The sequence below is a fragment of the Rana temporaria genome, chromosome 11, assembly GCF_905171775.1.
Source record: "Rana temporaria chromosome 11, aRanTem1.1, whole genome shotgun sequence".
Classification (NCBI taxonomy): domain Eukaryota; kingdom Metazoa; phylum Chordata; class Amphibia; order Anura; family Ranidae; genus Rana; species Rana temporaria.
This window is the reverse complement of record NC_053499.1, coordinates 8,463,501-8,481,101: the sequence shown is the minus strand read 5'-3', so window position 1 is coordinate 8,481,101 and position 17,601 is coordinate 8,463,501. Positions and strand designations below refer to the sequence as shown.

The window sequence follows — 17,601 nt, the reverse complement described above, 5'->3', positions numbered from 1 at the left end:
CTCTGTCCTAGCTTCCTCCTCTTCTTCCTAAATTCACATTCTGTACATGTACATACATGACCTCGTATGGATGGGCTACACCCAACAAGCGTTCTCTCTGTATAAGAGCCTATTTTAATAATGTGGGTTTTACGTACAGTTTGCACGATAGACCATTGAGAACGATGAGAATGCATTTTCAGAAAACCAACTGCTCCACACAGGGCTGTCTTAATGAGAGGCCACACCTGGGCACTGCCCAGGGGCCCCGCTGCATGGGGGGGCCCCATGCACTTTCTTTAAAGCAGCTGGTCCTTCGAGCCCACACTGCCCTGAAATTGGGGGCCCCCCCATGATGGCACTGTGAGTGATAGATGCAAAAGGGAGGCAGTCTGCCTCCTACCTACTTAACCACTTCCCGACCGCCGCATGTATATGTACGTCCACAGAATGGCACGTACAGGCAGATGGGCGTACATGTACGTCCTTGCCTTCTAGCGGGTGGGGGGTCCGATCGGGACCCCGCCCCCCCCGCTACATGCGGCGGTCGGATTCCCGCGGGGAGCGATCCGGGACGACGGCGCGGCTATTCGTTTATAGCCGCTCCGTCGCGATCGCTCCCCGGAGCTGAAGAACGGGGAGAGCCGTATGTAAACACGACTTCCCCGTGCTTCACTGTGGCGCTGCATCGATCAAGTGATCCCTTATATAGGGAGACTCGATCGATGACGTCATTCCTACAGCCACACCCCCCTACAGTTGTAAACACACACTAGGTGAACACTAACTCCTACAGCGCCCCCTGTGGTTAACTCCCAAACTGCAACTGTCATTTTCACAATAAACAATGCAATTTAAAATGCATTTTTTTCTGTGAAAATGACAATGGTCCCAAAAATGTGTCAAAATTGTCCGAAGTGTCCGCCATAATGTCGCAGTCACGGAAAAAAAAAAAATCGCTGATTGCCGCCATTAGTAGTAAAAAAATAAAAAATATTAATAAAAATGCAATAAATCTCCTATTTTGTAAACACTATAAATTTTGCGCAAACCAATTGATAAACGCTTATTGCGATTTTTTTTTACCAAAAATAGGTAGAAGAATACGTATCGCCCTAAACTGAGGGAAAAAAAAAAGTTTTTTTTTTATATATTTTTGGGGGATATTTATTATAGCAAAAAATATAGAATTTTTTTTCAAAATTGTCGCTCTTTTTGTTTATAGCGCAAAAAAAAAAAAAAAACGCAGAGGTGATCAAATACCACCAAAAGAAAGCTCTATTTGTGAGAAAAAAAAAAAAAAAAGGATGCCAATTTTGTTTGGGAGCCACGTCGCACGACCGCGCATTTGTCAGTTAAATCGACGCAGTGCCAAATCGCAAAAACTGGCCAGGTCCTTTGGTCTGGGTCTTAAAGCGGGAGTTCACCCGAATTATTTTTTTTTTTTAACATTAGATTGAGGCTCATTTTGTGAAGGGGAATCGGGTAGTTTTTTTAAAAACGAAGCAGTACTTACCGTTTTAGAGAGCGATCTTCTCCGCCGCTTCCAGGTATGGGCTGCGGGACTGGGCGTTCCTATTTGATTGACAGGCTTCCAACGGTTGCATACATCGCGTCACGAGTAGCCGAAAGTCGGTGCGGCTCTATACGGCGCCTACGCACCGACGTTCGGCTACTTTCGGAAAATCGTGACGCGATAGATGCGACCGTCGGAAGCCTGTCAATCAAATAGGAACGCCCAGTCCCGCAGCCCATACCCGGAAGCGGCGGAGAAGATCGCTCTCTAAAACGGTAAGTACTGCTTCGATTTTAAAAAAAACTACCCGATTCCCCTTCACAAAATGAGCATGAATCTAATGTTAAAAATTAACATTTCCGGGTGAACCTCCACTTTAAGTGGTTAATGAAGCCTGCAGAGCATTGCACCTGTAATCAGCGCATTGTGGGGGTAATGTTCAGGCAAACGCAATGTTGTCCCCCCATCGTCGGATCCATATGGGAGGTGCTGGATGAAGTGCAGCTTGGAACTACAGAGTGGGAAGAGGGAAGCGGGATCGATCGACGATCGTTCTTTTCATTCTGCATAGTCCCTCTGCCACAGTGGCAGATGGAACTTGTAGTAGTTTGCATTGAGCATGCGTCTGTACAGCAGCACCCGGGGAGAGGGTGGACTGAAAGGAACAGCTTCTGCTCTTTCACTGTCCAATCAGGCGGGGAGTTGCCCAGGCTGTATTGCGGAACCACAGTAAAGAAGTGTCAAGTCACCAACCTGGCTGCACTGCGTGACAGAGCAGTGTACATCTCCTTGCTGGATAGACAGAAATACAAATCCTTCTGCAGGTAAAACAGCTTCCATATATGTATTCCAGCCTTGTGTTTATCTGTGTGGAGCTCAGCGTTAAAACCCAGGGACAGCCAATCACCAGAGACCAGGAGGAAGTGGACTCTGCTAGGGGTGAAGAATGTGGATAGTGTGCAGATTTTATCCATAATACATTTAAAGGGCCGGTAAACCTAGGAAAAGGCACTTTGTGTTTTACATATACCGTACACATGTAGTGTACACATTTAAGTTTTGAAATGTAACACTGCTTTGCAACCTACTGGTTCCACACTATATTACCAAAAGTATTGGGACGCCTGCCTTTTACATGCACATGAACTTTAATGGCATCTCAGTCTTAGTCCGTAGGGTTCAATATTGAGTTGGCCCCGCCCTTTGCAGCTATAACAGCTTCACCTCCTCTGGGAAGGCCGTCCACAAGGTTTAGGAGTGTGTCTATGGGAATGTTTGACCATTCTTCCAGAAGCGCATTTGTGTGGTCAGGCGCTAATCGAGAAGGCCTGGCTCGCAGTCGCCGCTGAAATTCATCCCAAAAGGTGTTCTATCGGGTTGAGGTCATGCCAATCAAGCTCCTGAACCCCAAACTCGCTCATCCATGTCTTTATGGACCTTGCTTTGTGCTCTGGTGGGCAGTTATGTTGGAACAGGAAGGGGTCCCCACAAAGTTGGGAGCATGAAATTGTCCAAAATGTATTGGTATGCCGATGCCTTAAGAAGTTCCTTCACTGGAACGGAGGGGCCAACCCCAACCCCTGAAAACCAACCCCACACTAGAATCCCCCCTCCACCAAATGATTTGGACCAGTGCACAAAGCAAGGTCCCTAAAGACATGGATGAGCGAGTTTGTGGTGGAGGAACTTGACTGACCTGCACAGAGACCTGACCTCAACAGACTGCCCTGCCAGGCCTTCTCTCCAACATCAGTGCCTGACCTCACAAATGCGCTTCTGGAAGAATGGTCAAACATTCCCATAGACACACTCCTAAACCTTGTGGACGGCTTTCCCAGAAGAGGTGAAGCTGTTATAGCTGCAAAGGGCGGGGCCAACTCAATATTGAACCCTACGGACTAAAGCCTCGTACACACGGTTAGATTGTTGGCAGTGGATTGTCTGTCGACAGACTGTCTTCCTAAAATCCTACCGTTACTACGCTCGTTTTGACAATCGTTGTCCAACTTTCGGCCAACTGTTGGATGACAGGCTAGTAAATTTTCTGCGGACAACGGTTTGACGTGAGATTTTTTGATGGTCAGTACACAAAAGGTCGAAAGTACAAACATGCATTATTAGCAGAAGGGTCCCAAAGGGAGGCGCTCAAGAGCTGAAATTCCTCGTAGAACGTCACTCATTCGTGTTTGTGACACGACAATTGTGTAACGTTAGTATGCAAGACAAGATCCTGGCATACGCCCTTTTGACAAAAATCAGACGCTCGGTTGGCCAACAATCGTACCGTGTGTACGAGGCTTAAGACTTAAAGTTCATGGGCCAGATTCACGTATCCTGGCGTATCTTTGTGCGGGCGTAGCGTATCCTATTTACGCTACGCCTCCGCAACTTAGACGGGCAAGTGCAGTATTCACAAAGCACTTGCTCCGTAAGTTGCGGCGGCGTATCGTAAATGGGCCGGCGTAAGCCCGCCTAATTCAAATGTGGAAGAGGTGGGCGTGTTTTATGGAAATGAATTGTGACCCCGCGTAAATGACGCGCTTAACGAACGGCGCATGCTCGGTATCATTGTCTCCGTAAATTACGCCCGCTCAATGCTTAGTCGACGTGAACGTAACCTACGCACAGCCCCATTCACGGACGACTTGTGCAAACAACGTAAAACGTGTAAAATTTGGCGCTGTTCCGACGTCCATACTTAACATTGGCTGCGCCTCATAATATAGCAGGGGTAACTTTACGCCGGTCAGACGCCTTACGTAAGCGGTGTATATTGAAACGCCGGGCGCAACTACGTTCGTGAATCGGCGTATCTTACTCATTTGCATATTTTTTTTTAAATGGGAACGCAGAATGCGTCCAGCGTAACTATGCGACCACGACACACCGGCGTAGGCAAGTTACGTCGGGCGGCTGAAGCCATCTTTTCAGGCGTATCTAGCTTTGTGAATCGGCGTAAAGATGCGACGGCGCACATTTTAAATTACGGCGGCGTATCTGGAGATACGCCGCCGTATCTCCTTTCTGAATCCGGCCCCATGTGCGTGTAAAAGGCAGGTGTCCCAATACCTTTGGTAATATATAGTGTATGCTATCTGCCATTTTAGACTATAGGGGGTTTAAAAGCTATATTTTATGGGCGGGGTCTCCAATCTATGGCCCCGTGGGCCAGATCTTGAAACTTCGGTTCCAGAAACTTCCACATATTCATTCATTATGGCTAATAAAACCACTTTATTATAGCCAACAATAGCCCCTTTATTCCATATCCATACATATTATTTTCATCTTTGCTTTTCCTATAGGAACTTAAAAAAATCTGCTTAATGATTCCCAAAGTACATTCACAAAAGGGTATCAAGGCTCCCCAGAAAAGTAAGAAACAGTACACATGTCCCAATGTACTGCATTCGGTATCACTATACTTGGGGAGACCCCCTGTGTTACAGGACCAAGACCCTACAGGCTCACCTCTATTCAATGCCCATGTAATGAAAACACAATACCATCCAGTGGACCCAAATCCAAAAGTTTTGGAGAATCGTCAAACTTTTCTCACTTGTGTCCGGAAAATTGTCCAAAAACGTCAACATAGTATTTTTCCCCCCATTAAGCCACTTGTATAGCCTCACGGTTCCACGGTTATGTGCCAGCCCTGCGATAGACAGGACCAATGTGTACCACCGTCACCAAGACCCCTCTATTGTCTACGTTGCTTGTGTGGAGATCCCGAGGTCCACCAGGAGTATTTCTGGGACAAGGAACACGTGGCTTTGTTGTGTCCTCCTCCGTCTGGCGGTTCAGTGCAAGTTGAAACAGCGTTGTAAACGCTCAGCAGGACAGCCAGAAATACGATGGCGGCCGCTACGATGGAGAGGGCGCTCCAGTGGTTCAGTAGCTTGGGGTACAGCATGTGGATGTAGTCAAGGCACTCCTCGATTTTACTGGAAGACATCGAGAAATATTACGCTCTGCTTACGGCTCTAGATCAAAACCATTTCAGAACTGTTCCTTACAGTAACACCCCCTTCAACAAGTATCCCTCCCCGGGCCGTCTTTAAGGCGGGGCAAAAGGGGCAGCTTCAGAGCATTTTTCACGATCTAAAAAAACTGGCCAAATTTTTTTTCGAACATTTTTTCACAACGTTTTTAAAGCGGAGCTCCACCCTAAAGTGGAACTCACGCTAATCGGAACCCTCCCCCCTCCGGTGTCACATTTGACACCTTTCAGGAGGGAGGGGGGTGTAGATACCTGTCTAAAGACAGGTATTTGCACCCACTTCCGGCCACAATAGTCTCGGGCATGACGTCACCTTCCCCCCCGTTGTGTGCTGGGAACAGCGGGAGCCAATCGGCAGGTGCATGCGCCAAAGGGAACCGGGCAGTGAAGCGTTTATTGATTGGTTTGCGCAAAAGTTATAGCGTTTACAAAATAGGGGGTAGTTTTATGGCATTTTTTGTTTTCCGGTAATGCGACATTATGGCGGACACTTTTGACACATTTTTGGGACCATTGGCATTTTTATAGCGATCAGTGCTATAAAAATGCATTGGATTACTATAAAAATACCACTGGCAGGGAAAGGGTTAACACTAGGGGGCGGGGAAGGGGTCAAGTATGTTCCCTGGGTGTGTTCTAACTGTAGGGGGGAGGGGACTTACTAGGGGAAATGACTGATTGCTGTTCATACATTGTATGAACAGAAGATCAGCATTTCTCTCCCTGACAGGACCGGGAGCTGTGTGTTTACACACACAGCTCCCGGTCCCCGATCTGTAACGAGCAATCGCGGGTACCCGGCGGCGATCACGCCCGCCGCTCACGGGAGTCAGGGACGAGCGGGGGGCACACGCGCCCCAAGTGGCCGCTTAGAGCGCCGACCTTATAGTAAGGGCTCTCGCCCAGGGGAGCCGTCCTGCCGCCGTAGAACTACGGAGGCTGGTCGGCAAGTAGTTAAAGGCCGGGGTTCCGCCCTGTAATCGGGAGCAGTGATCAGTGTCATGTCATAAGTAGCCCATTCCCCCTACAGTTAGAACACATCCCTAGGACACACTTAACTCCTTCCCCGCCCCCCTTCCTTGTCAGTCACATTTACACAATAATCAATGCATTTTTATAGCACCGATTGCTGTATAGATGTGAATGGTCCCAAAATATCACCAAAGGTGTCCGATGCGTCCGCCATAATGTCGCAGTCATGATAAAAAAAAAAAAAAAAAAAAAAAAATCGCAGATCGCCGCCATTACTAGTAAAAAAAATAGTAGTAAAAATGCCATAAAACTATCCCCTATATTGTGGATGCTATAACTTTTGCGCAAGCCAGTCAAACGCTTATTGCAAATTTTTTACCAAAATTATGAAGAATACGTATCGACCTAAACTGAGGAAAAAAAAAAATATTTTTTTTTTATATATATTTTGGGGATATTTATTATAGCAAAAAGTAAAAAATTATTGTTTTTTTCCCCCCAAAACGTACGTTCTTTTTTTGGTTTATAGCGCAAAAAATAAAAACCGCAAAGGTGAGAAAATAACACCAAAAGAAAGCTCTATTTGTGAAAAAAATAAAAAAAAGAAGGATGTCAATTTTGTTTGGGAGCCACGTCGCACGACCGCGCAATTGTCAGTTAAGCCGAATCGCAAAAAGTGCCCTGGTCTTTCATCCAGCCAAATAGTTCGGGGCTGAAGTGGTTAATGGACCGCGTGTTGTCCATAGAAGAGCCGTGACTCGACGCATGAGAGCGTTCACAAGACTTTTTTTTATTTTATTTTTTATGGCAAGTGATCAACTTTCAATGGTTTTGCAGTGCGAGTTTCTTTTAATAAATAAGTCTGAGACTAGAGAATAATGAAGCCTAAAACTGATGGCCCCGCCTTTCCTGACCAGGATTTATCCCCGCCCCCCCGTGGTCTCACCTGCTCTTCAGCTTGGTGAATTCTTCCTTCTCTTCCTCCTCATACTCCGTTGGACTTTCAGTCACCTTCTCCTCTTCCTCCTCCTTAAATTCCTGAAGACCCTGAACCTTCTTCAGACCTTCTTGAAACCTTAGAGGAAGAACATTATTACCATAACGCGATACTTGCAAGCATAGGTGTGCGCAGCCTTTGGCATTAGGGTGTGCACCCCAAAGCTCAAACACACTCTACCGATCACTCACGATGTTCATTTAGAAAGGGAAGGGGCCAGTAAATGGCATATTTACTGGCCCCTTCCCCCACTCAGCCTAAAACATCCACAGTAACAACCGGTGGGAGAGGAGGGAAGCTGGCAGTGCTGTGGGGGGGGGGGGGGGGAGAGCCAGGTCAGTAGGGGAATCTGTTCTGCACAGGGTGATTAGGGTGTGCCTGGGCACACGCCTATGCTTGCAAGCTGCATCCTTCCAGTTGGCGAGGAACCAAAAAGTACAGACACATCTCCACCAGTGGCATTAGATAAAGAGTCAGAATGGAACCTAGGATGGTTTTGATAGGCTGTGGCGGTGCGTCCATAGAGGGTGCAGGAGCGCCGCCCCCCTCTCTCCTGCAACCGTCAATCAACAATAGATGGATTCATGCATTGCATGAATCTATCTATTGTCACCGCTGCTGCGCACTATTCAGGTGTCCGGTCCCTTGTCGAGCGCCGGCCATCTGAATTACAGTGGTGGGGGTGCTTTGGAAGTGCCTGATTAGAGCCATAGGCTACCTGATTAGAGCCTGATTGTTAAACAGCGGGTGCACTGCTGTGCGTTAGCTGTTTAAACAGTGCTGTGTTAGGGAATCGCTTCCCCGCCTCTCAGCCAATCAGAAGCACCGGGTCTGGTTAGCGGCTGAAGCGACAGGTGCTGTGATTGGACGCCTATCAGGCATCCAATCACAGTGTCACTGTGTTATAGCAGAAGACGGAAGAGGACGGGAGAACTTGGAGGACAGCTTTGACCAAGACAGGCAAGTGCTGGGCGGGGGGGCACACTGGCGTCATTTGATGGGGGTAAACTGGCGGCACACTGGCAACACTTGAGGGGGGCACACTGGCAACAATTGAGGGGGGGCACACTGGAAACAATTGAGGGGGGGCACACTGGAAACAATTGAGGGGGGGCACACTGGAAACAATTGAGGGGGGCACACTGGAAACAATTGGGGGGGGCACACTGGAAACAATTGAGGGGGGGCACACTGGAAACAATTGAGGGGGGGCACACTGGAAACAATTGAGGGGGGGCACACTGGAAACAATTGAGGGGGGGCACACTGGAAACAATTGAGGGGGGGCACACTGGAAACAATTGAGGGGGGGCACACTGGAAACAATTGAGGGGGGGCACACTGGAAACAATTGAGGGGGGGCACACTGGAAACAATTGAGGGGGGGCACACTGGAAACAATTGAGGGGGGGCACACTGGAAACAATTTTTTTTCCAGGTTGTTTGCGCCCCCCAAATTTTTGAGCACCAGCTGCCACTGGTGCCGGATTGAACTCTGAAGGCTGCAAGGCAGTCGAAACTTTGGGGCCCCTCACAGGTTTCTCTTGTACGCTCTAATGGGATAACATTGAACTATGTAGTGTGCACGTCAACCGCTAGATGGAGCCGACCATCACTACTGTACATTACACGGAGGTAGGTTGTACCAAAACTTTTTTACAAATGGACAGCTGAAAGAAGAAGATGAGCTTTTCAGAGGCAAACTGTAATGAGAACCAAAAGTCTATGGTCAGGGCTGCCGTTAGAAATCACAGGGCCCCCCGTACAGCGTACCTGACAGGACCCCACCCGAAAAGTTCCCCAATTCGGAAAAAGGAAGGAGCCAGTAAATTATATATTTTCCAGCCCCTTCCCCCACTCTCCATCTGCCTGTGTGCTCGCAGTAGGTGGCGGGAGAGGGAAGCAATGCAGGGGAACAAGTGGGGGCCCAGGAACAGAGGGAAAGAAGAAGAAGAAGAAGAAATAATAAAGAAGAAGAAGGAAGAAAAAGAAGAAGAAGGAAGAAAAAGAAGAAGAAGGAAGAAAAAGAAGAAGAAGGAAGAAAAAGAAGGAAGAAAAAGAAGGAAGAAAAAGAAGAAGAAGGAGAAAGAAAAAGAAGAAAGAAAAAGGAAGAAAAAGAAGAAGGAAGAAAAAGAAAGAGAAAGAAAAATAAGAAAGAAAAAGGAAGAAAAAGAAGAAGGAAGAAAAAGAAAAAGAAAAAAAAAGAAGAAGGAAGAAAAAGAAGAAAAAAGAAAAAAAAAAAAAAAAGAAAAGAAAAAAGAAGGAAGAAAGAACAATAAAAAAAGAAAAAAAGAAGGAAGAAAGAAAAGAAAGAAAAGGAAAAGAAAAAAAGAAGGAGAGGAAGAAGAAAAATCGGTGCAGGGGGACAATTGCAGAACAATGCACCGTCTGTGTCTCTCCTTCCAGCAGCAGAAAGCAGGCAGGAGGGAGAGGGGTAGAAACCGGCTTTCATCTGCTGGAGGGAGAGACACAGACACAGTGCATAGTTCTGCAATGGTTCTCCCATCCCACCGCACGGATCCCCCTGCTGTCTGGGCCCCATACAGGAGGCCCGCTGGACGAATGAGCACAGCAGACAGCAGCATTGTCAGTCTAGGGGGAGGGGGGAGTATTAAATGTACTAGCAGATTTATATACACTTTGAAGCCAAACACCAGATCACATGTTTTAATCCATTACAGTAAACAGTTTTCCCCCCCCCCCCTTTTGGAATAGAGGTTTTACACAAATAAAAACTGATCATTTTATACACCCCTGCCAGTATCAAATGGTTTGTCTCATCCATGTAAACCAATACACTCTGCTGGAGAGCTTGTGCTTTTGAAAAACAACTGTTTTGCTAAATGGATAACCAGATTAAAATGGAAGAAAGCCTAAAAAAAAAAACGAATGCAGCCATCACATCTAAGAATTGGTAAGCTGCAATATAATAAATGTTTGCCCCTGGGTTTAATACATCACCTACCCTTTGTTGTAAGCATCTTCTTCAATCTTTGCCTTTATCTCAGCGCTGAGCTCCTCAGGAGAGTTCACAATCAGCGATGGCGTCCGGACCTCAGATCCCTCCATCTCCACGCCGGACTTTACACTGGACCAACAGATGAAGACACGCATTAGCTACAGACTACTACAGCTTGAACCTTTTTTCCTCAAATTGTTACCGTGGACACTTTAAGAGCCTGCGCATGTATAAGAGTGGTGCTACGGTGCTCAATATCTCAGGAACTGAGCAAAGAAATATTTAAGGATAAAAAAAAGATCTTTTATTGATTTACAAAAATATAAAAAAGGGGCATTTGAGGCCTAAACAGGTTAAAAAAATAAAAAACACAGTACAATTCATGCCAGACACAAGCTTCTAACCCCCTTGACGTAATACTAGACAATAATGGATGGCATCATGAGAATTACTACAACTCTGTAACTGAATTGGTGGGTGGAAGCAATCGAGGTATTTACGCATTTCGCCACTAAGGCTTCATCAGGAGTTTGTGTCTTGACAAATTAATGTAAGAAACTCTCAGTCAGCATAGAAGATTGAGCGTTTTTTGTTTTTTTAGAGTCCATCCAGGTGGATACCGCCAACTGAGCGTCGTGTATGGACATGCCCTATATTGTCAAAAGTACTGGGACGCCTGCCTTTACACGCACATGAACTTTAATGGCATCCCAGTCTTAGTCCGTAGGGTTCAAAATTGAGTTGGCCCCGCCCTTTGCTGCTATACCAGCTTAAACTCTTCTGGGAAGGCCGTCCACAAGGTTTAGGAGGCTGTCTATCGGGAAGTTTGACCATTCTTCCAGAAGAGCATTTGCGAGGTCAGGCACTGATGTTGGACTAGAAGGCCTGGCTCCCAGTCTCCACTCCAATTCATCCCAAAGGTGTTCCATCAGGTGTGCAGGCCAGTCAAGTTCCTCCACCCCAAACTCGCTCCTCCATGTCTTTATGGACCTTGCTTAGTGCACTGGTGCGCAGTCATGTTGGAACAGGAAGGGGCCGTCCCCAAACTCTTCCCACAAAGTTGGGAGCATAAAATTGTCCAAAATGTCTTGGTATGCCGACGCCTTAAGGGCCCTTTCACACTGGTGCGTTTTTGCGGTAAAAATAGCGCTATATAAACGCACAAAATACGCTCCCCATGGCCCCTCCATTGAAATGAATTAAAAACCGCTGTAAAAACGGAGCGTTAAAATCGCAGTAAAACACTGCGTTTTTACCGCGTTTTTAATTCATTTCAATGGATAGGGGCATGGGGAGCGTTTTAATAGCGCTATTTTTACCGCAAAAACGCGGCAAAAATGCACCAGTGTGAAAGAGCCCTAAAAGTTCCCATTTACTGGAACTAAGGGGCCAAGCCCAACCCCTGAAAAACAACCCCACGCCATAATCCCCCCTCCACCAAATGATTTGGACCAGTGCACAAAGCAAGGTCCATAAAGACATGGGTGAGCGAGTTTGGGGTGGAGGAACTTGACTGACTGCACAGAGTCCTGACCTCAACCCAATAGGACACCTTTGGGATGAATTACGGTGCAGACGGTCCACCAGGTGTTCTATAGAGTTGAGGTCAGGACTATACTCAAAACTCGCTTATCCATATTTTGTGCACTGGTCCAAATCATTTGGTGGAGGGGGGATTATGGTATGGGGACGTTTCTCAGGGGTTGGACTTGGCCCCCTAGTTCCAGTGAAGGGAACTCTTAAGGCGTCAGCATACCAAGACATTTTGGACAATTTCATGTTCCTAACTTTGTGGGAACAGTTTGGGGCCCCTTCCTGTTCCAACATGACTGCCCACCACCAGTGCACAAAGCAAGGTCCATAAAGACATGGATGAGCGAGTTTGGGGGGTGGAGGAACTTGACTGGCCTGAACAGAGTCCTGACCTCAACCCGATAGAACACCTTTGGGATGAATTCGAGCAGAGACTGTGAGCCAGATCTTCTCTCCAACATCAGTGCCTGACCCCAGAAATGCTCTTCTGGAAGAATGATCAAACATTCCCATAGACACACTCCTAAACCTTGTGGACGGCCTTCCCAGAAGAGGTGAAGCTGTTATGGCTGCAAAGGGCGGGGCCAACTTAAAGAGGAGTTCCACCTAAAAATGGAACATCCTCTTAACCCACTCCTCGCCCCCTTACATGCCACATTTGGCATGTAATTTTTTTTGGGGGGGGGGGGGGGAGTGGGGGCTTCAGGAGAAGGGGACTTCCTGTCCCACTTCCTCCTTCCGCCGAGGGGCTGGAAAGGCGATTAGCTTAATCGTCTTTTCACAGCCCCTCCCTGTAGGCGAGCGCCTGTCCAATCGGGTGGCGCCGCTTGCGCATGCGCAATGCCGCTTGCGCAGTGGGTGCCCGGCCGTGAAGCCGAAAGCTGTCACTGCCGGGTGCCCACACTAGAAATGAAGACGCCGGCCGGGGAGGGGGGGCGTGTCGCTGGAGCCGTGGAGCAGGTAAGTGTCAGTTTATTAAAAGCCAGCAGCTACACTTTTTGTAGCTGCTGACTTTTAATAAACTTAAAAAATGGGTGGAAAACCCCTTTAATATTGAACCCTACGGACTAAGACTGGGATGCCATTAAAGTTCATGTGTAAAGGCAGGCGTCCCAATACTTTTGACTATATATATTATTATTTTTTAATGATGTAGTGATACTGTGTAATGTATATGTATTGTACAGTATATGATCCCATAGTGGGGGGGGGGGCTGGAGAAAAATGCCCTGGGAATAACATTTACTGCATTGCTGATGCGGTTTGTCTATTTAAAACCCAAACGTCTTCTAATGGATGAATGGCAGCAGTCAACGCCTAGCCCTCGAAAGACGTCCGCTTGACCCCCTTCTCCTAAGATTTACAGCAATCAGAAAGCTTATCTCGCCCTCGGTAGTTCCATCGATTGTGTCGTGTCAGCAAGTCTATTCCTTCGGTCAAGCAACAATTTCCTGCCCCGGATATCCGAGGGTGACCCGCCGCATACGTGGGAGGGCCGGGTGGGTCCTCCTTATTTCCAGAGGGCCCGACATCCTGTGTTCCCAGTGGAAACCACCATCAGAATCTGCTCCCCCCCCCCCCCGCAGGGCGTGTCTTTTCTCCTATTGAGGACTTTCATCTACAACTTTGGAAAGTGACGGTGAGATCACAGGACGCGGAGGAACGCCACCCTGCCAGCAATCAGACGGGTACCACGCTGGCCACAATCTGCCCATTATCTCTTTTCATGGAAAACCAACGCTAATCGCCGCAGGCTGCTGGGCATTACTCCACGGGAAAGTATTTAGAATTTATCAGAAGGATGCAGACAAAAAATTTCAAATTGCTTCAAATCACAGTAAAAGGGTAAAAAGTTTAAAGCTGAATTCCAGGCAGATATAAAAAAAATACAAATAAGTGCCGCTCTGTATTAACCACTTAAGACCCGGACCTTTAGGCAGGTAAAGGACCCGGCCAGTTTTTGCGAATCGGCGCTGTGTCGCTTTAACTGACAACTGCGCGGTCGTGCGACGTGGCTCCCAAACAAAATTGGCGTCCTTTTTTTCCCCACAAATAGAGCCTTCTTTTGGCGGTAGGGGGAGTGTACATTTTAAATCAGGCGCGTTCCCGTGCCGATTTAACTGTGCATGCGTCGCCGGCGAAATTTGCCAGTGCGCATTCTCCAAATGACGTAGCTAGGACGTCAATGTTTTCGGCGGCGACGTAAATTCCGGACATCCGTATTCCCGATCGACTTACGCAAACGACGTAAAAATTTGAATCTCGGCGCGGGAACGACGGCCATACTTAACATTAGCTACCCCTCATATAGCAGGGGTAACTATCCGCCGGAAAAAGCCGAACGCAAACGACGTAAAAAAAAAAACGACGGGCGGGCGTTCGGTCTTGAATCGGCGGTTCTCCTCATTTGCATATCCGACTCGCAAAAAACTGCGACGACACCTACCGTCGTATCCCCTTGATGAATCTGCCCCACAGATTGCAAATCTCAACAGAAGGTAGCCATATAATGCCCCTGCATGTGTCAGTTAACCACTAACCCCCGGACCATATTGCTGGTCAAAGACCAGAGCACTTTTTGCGATTCGGCACTGCGTCGCTTTAACTGACAACTGCGCGGTCGTGCGACGTGGCTCCCAAACAAAATTGGCGTCCTTTTTTTCCCCCACAAGTAGAGCTTTCTTTTGGTGGTATTTGATCACCTCTGCGGTTTTTAGTTTTTGCGCTATAAACAAAAATAGGAGCGACAATTTTGAAAAAAAAAGTCAATATTTTTTACTTTTTGCTATAATAAATATCCCCCAAAAATATATATAAAAAAATGTTTTTCCTCAGTTTAGGCCGATACGTATTCTTCTACATATTTTTCGTAAAAATAAAAAATAAAAAAAATCGCAATAAGCGTTCATTGATTGGTTTGCGCAAAAGTTATAGCGTTTACAAAAAAGGGGGTATTTTTTTTAATTTATTTTTTTAAATTTTTTTTTACTAGTAATGGCGGCGATCAGCGATTTTTTTTCGATACTGCGACATTATGGCGGACACTTTGGACACTTTTGACACATTTTTGGGACCATTGGCATTTTTATAGCGATCAGTGCTATAAAAATGCATTGGATTACTATAAAAATGCCACTGGCAGTGAAGGGGTTAACACTAGGGGGCGGGGAAGGGGTTTTAGTAAGTTCCCTGGGTGTGTTCTAACTGTAGGGGGGTGGCCTCACTAGGGGAAATGACTGATCTTCTGTTCATACATTGTATGAACAGAAGATCAGCATTTCTCTCCCTGACAGGACCGGGAGCTGTGTGTTTTACACACACAGCTTCCGGGCCTCGCTCTGTAACGAGCAATCGCGTGTGCCCGGCGGCGATAGCGCACGGGAGTTGGGGGTGAGCGGGGGCGCGCACACGCCCCTAGTGGCTTGCGCGAGAGCCGACATTATATGACGTGCTCTTGCGCAGGGGAGCCGACCTGCCGCCATAAAACGACGGTGGCTGGTCGGCAAACAGTTAATATCTGAATGGTTAACTATTCCACAAAGGCCCAGCAGCCCAACATAGCACTGATCTATAGGACAAATGCCCCCCAGCCCAGCCTTCCCCACTACGTGTACATCTACACCGAGGTGAAATGAAGAACTTACTTTTCTGATAGGGGGGAAAGTGTTGGGGTGGTGGGTAGACTGTTCCTGCTGTTGGGTGATTCTGCCTAGACGGAATAGAGAATGGTAAGTAGATCAGAATATTAATTCATAACAGATAGTCTAACAAGGCTACTCAGATATCACACAGCCAACCGAATTCATGCAGCACTTACTAGAGAAGACAGTGCGGAGATCGGGGAGGAGTTCGGGGACTGTCCAGGGATGTTCAGCAAGTTAAATTTCGGAACTACGGCGACACTCACTCGTCTTCGCGGCATATTCTGGAGGGAAGAAGCAAACAGCATTGAGAGTGAAGAATCGTGATACTTCATTTTGTACTCTTTTCATGCTGTGATAAAAGAAATGTTCTCGTCTCCTGTTCAGGACATCTTTCCATCAGTGCGCCTCCATGTCTGTGTATGCATGAAATACAATACACTCCCTTTTCAATGATATTTTAGATGTGTGTGAATGTAGAAGACAGGAGTTGATGAAAATAAAATGGACAAGTTGTCATTGGGATGAGTACGGCTTCTTAGAAGTCTTGGACACGCCAACAATGAGATTTCCTTGCCATGTGTCCCAGTTCTTTTCCTGACCACTTTTGTGAGTTCCAGACCTGGGAACTCAGCACAGGGATGTTGGGAACCCCTCATAATGGGCACAGCAGACCTGGGAACTCAGCACAAGGATGTTGGAAACCCCTCATAATGGGCACAGCAGCTGTGCAGACCTGGGAACCCCTCATAAATGTGCACAGTAGGTGGGAAGACCTGGAAACACAGCACAGGGATGGTGGGAACCCCTCATAACTGACACAGCGGGTGTACAGACCCGGGAACTCAGCACAGGGATGGTGAGAACCCTATATATATATATATATATATATATATATATATATATATATATATATATATCACACCTTTCCTCCCCCATATGAGTTATGCAGAGTGGGTGCATGGGGCATTCCAGACTCGTCGGGATTATGATTTGGATTTGTGCAGACCCAGACATGAAGGGAGTTCACCACCAGAGTCCCTGAGAAATAATGTTTTCTGTAGCGACTCCTCCGGGCCATTAAAACGCTGCACATGCCCAGTGCATGGTCTCTTTCTGTAGCCGAGCTCCACCTATGGGAGTACAGCTGGAGCGGGGAGAGCGCACAAGCGCAGTCAGAATGGCTTTTAGTGGCCGCTAAGGGGTGCATTATTGCAATGCTCAACCCGTCTGGCAAATAGCAGATGGAGGGAGATGAGGGGACAGTGTTTTTTGTGAAGAGGACCCCCAATAGCTGCCACTGTGATGGGAGGATGCGTACCATTGACAACAGGGAGAGCTCTGGTATGTACTATTCTGAGGATAAAGAACTCCATGGAGGAGTTTTGGAAAATCTTTCAGAAGGAAACTTTCAGCGAGTGGATATTTATCACATTTCCTATGTCATAACGGTGTTGATTCATTTAATCTGGAACATTTATGATTGAGGCGCCCGATGTTACTCATTGATGATTGATAGATGAGGAAGGTCACTATACTGGAGGCACCGGCTACGGCGAGGCTGCTCTGAGCACAAACAGGGTGTATTTGTGTTCTCCCAACTACATCTAATATTCGAGGTACACGGGATCCGATTATCTACTAACTTTATACATTTATGGTTACCTCTGTATTCGAGTCTTACCAGTTTAGCATATACTGTAAATAATATATTTAATTTACTATATATAATATATTTAATTTACTATAGTAAATAAATAAATGTATTATATATAGTAAATAAATAAATATATACATTATATATAGTAAATAAATAAATATATATATTATATATAGTAAATAAATAAATATATATATTATATATAGTAAATAAATAAATATATATATTATATATAGTAAATAAATAAATATATATATTATATATAGTAAATAAATAAATATATATATTATATATAGTAAATAAATATATATAATATATATATATATATACACTATATATTTCTT

The 17,601-nt window shown here is 46.3% G+C and overlaps 1 protein-coding gene across 2 annotated transcripts in view; it reads right to left on the bottom strand.

Moving 5' to 3' along the window:
* Window positions 1-4,520: 4,520 nt before the first annotated feature.
* Window positions 4,521-17,601, bottom strand: part of IRAG1 (inositol 1,4,5-triphosphate receptor associated 1) — a 129,435-nt gene continuing 116,354 nt past the window's right edge. For both annotated transcript variants that reach the window (XM_040327965.1, XM_040327966.1), the window contains exons 16-20: window positions 15,774-15,881; window positions 15,601-15,665; window positions 10,430-10,552; window positions 7,414-7,542; window positions 4,521-5,439 (exon numbers count right to left, since the gene is read on the bottom strand). In XM_040327965.1, coding sequence (XP_040183899.1) covers window positions 5,196-5,439; window positions 7,414-7,542; window positions 10,430-10,552; window positions 15,601-15,665; window positions 15,774-15,881 — 669 coding nt within the window. In that variant the 3' untranslated portion in view covers window positions 4,521-5,195. The remainder of the gene's footprint in view (window positions 5,440-7,413; window positions 7,543-10,429; window positions 10,553-15,600; window positions 15,666-15,773; window positions 15,882-17,601) is intronic.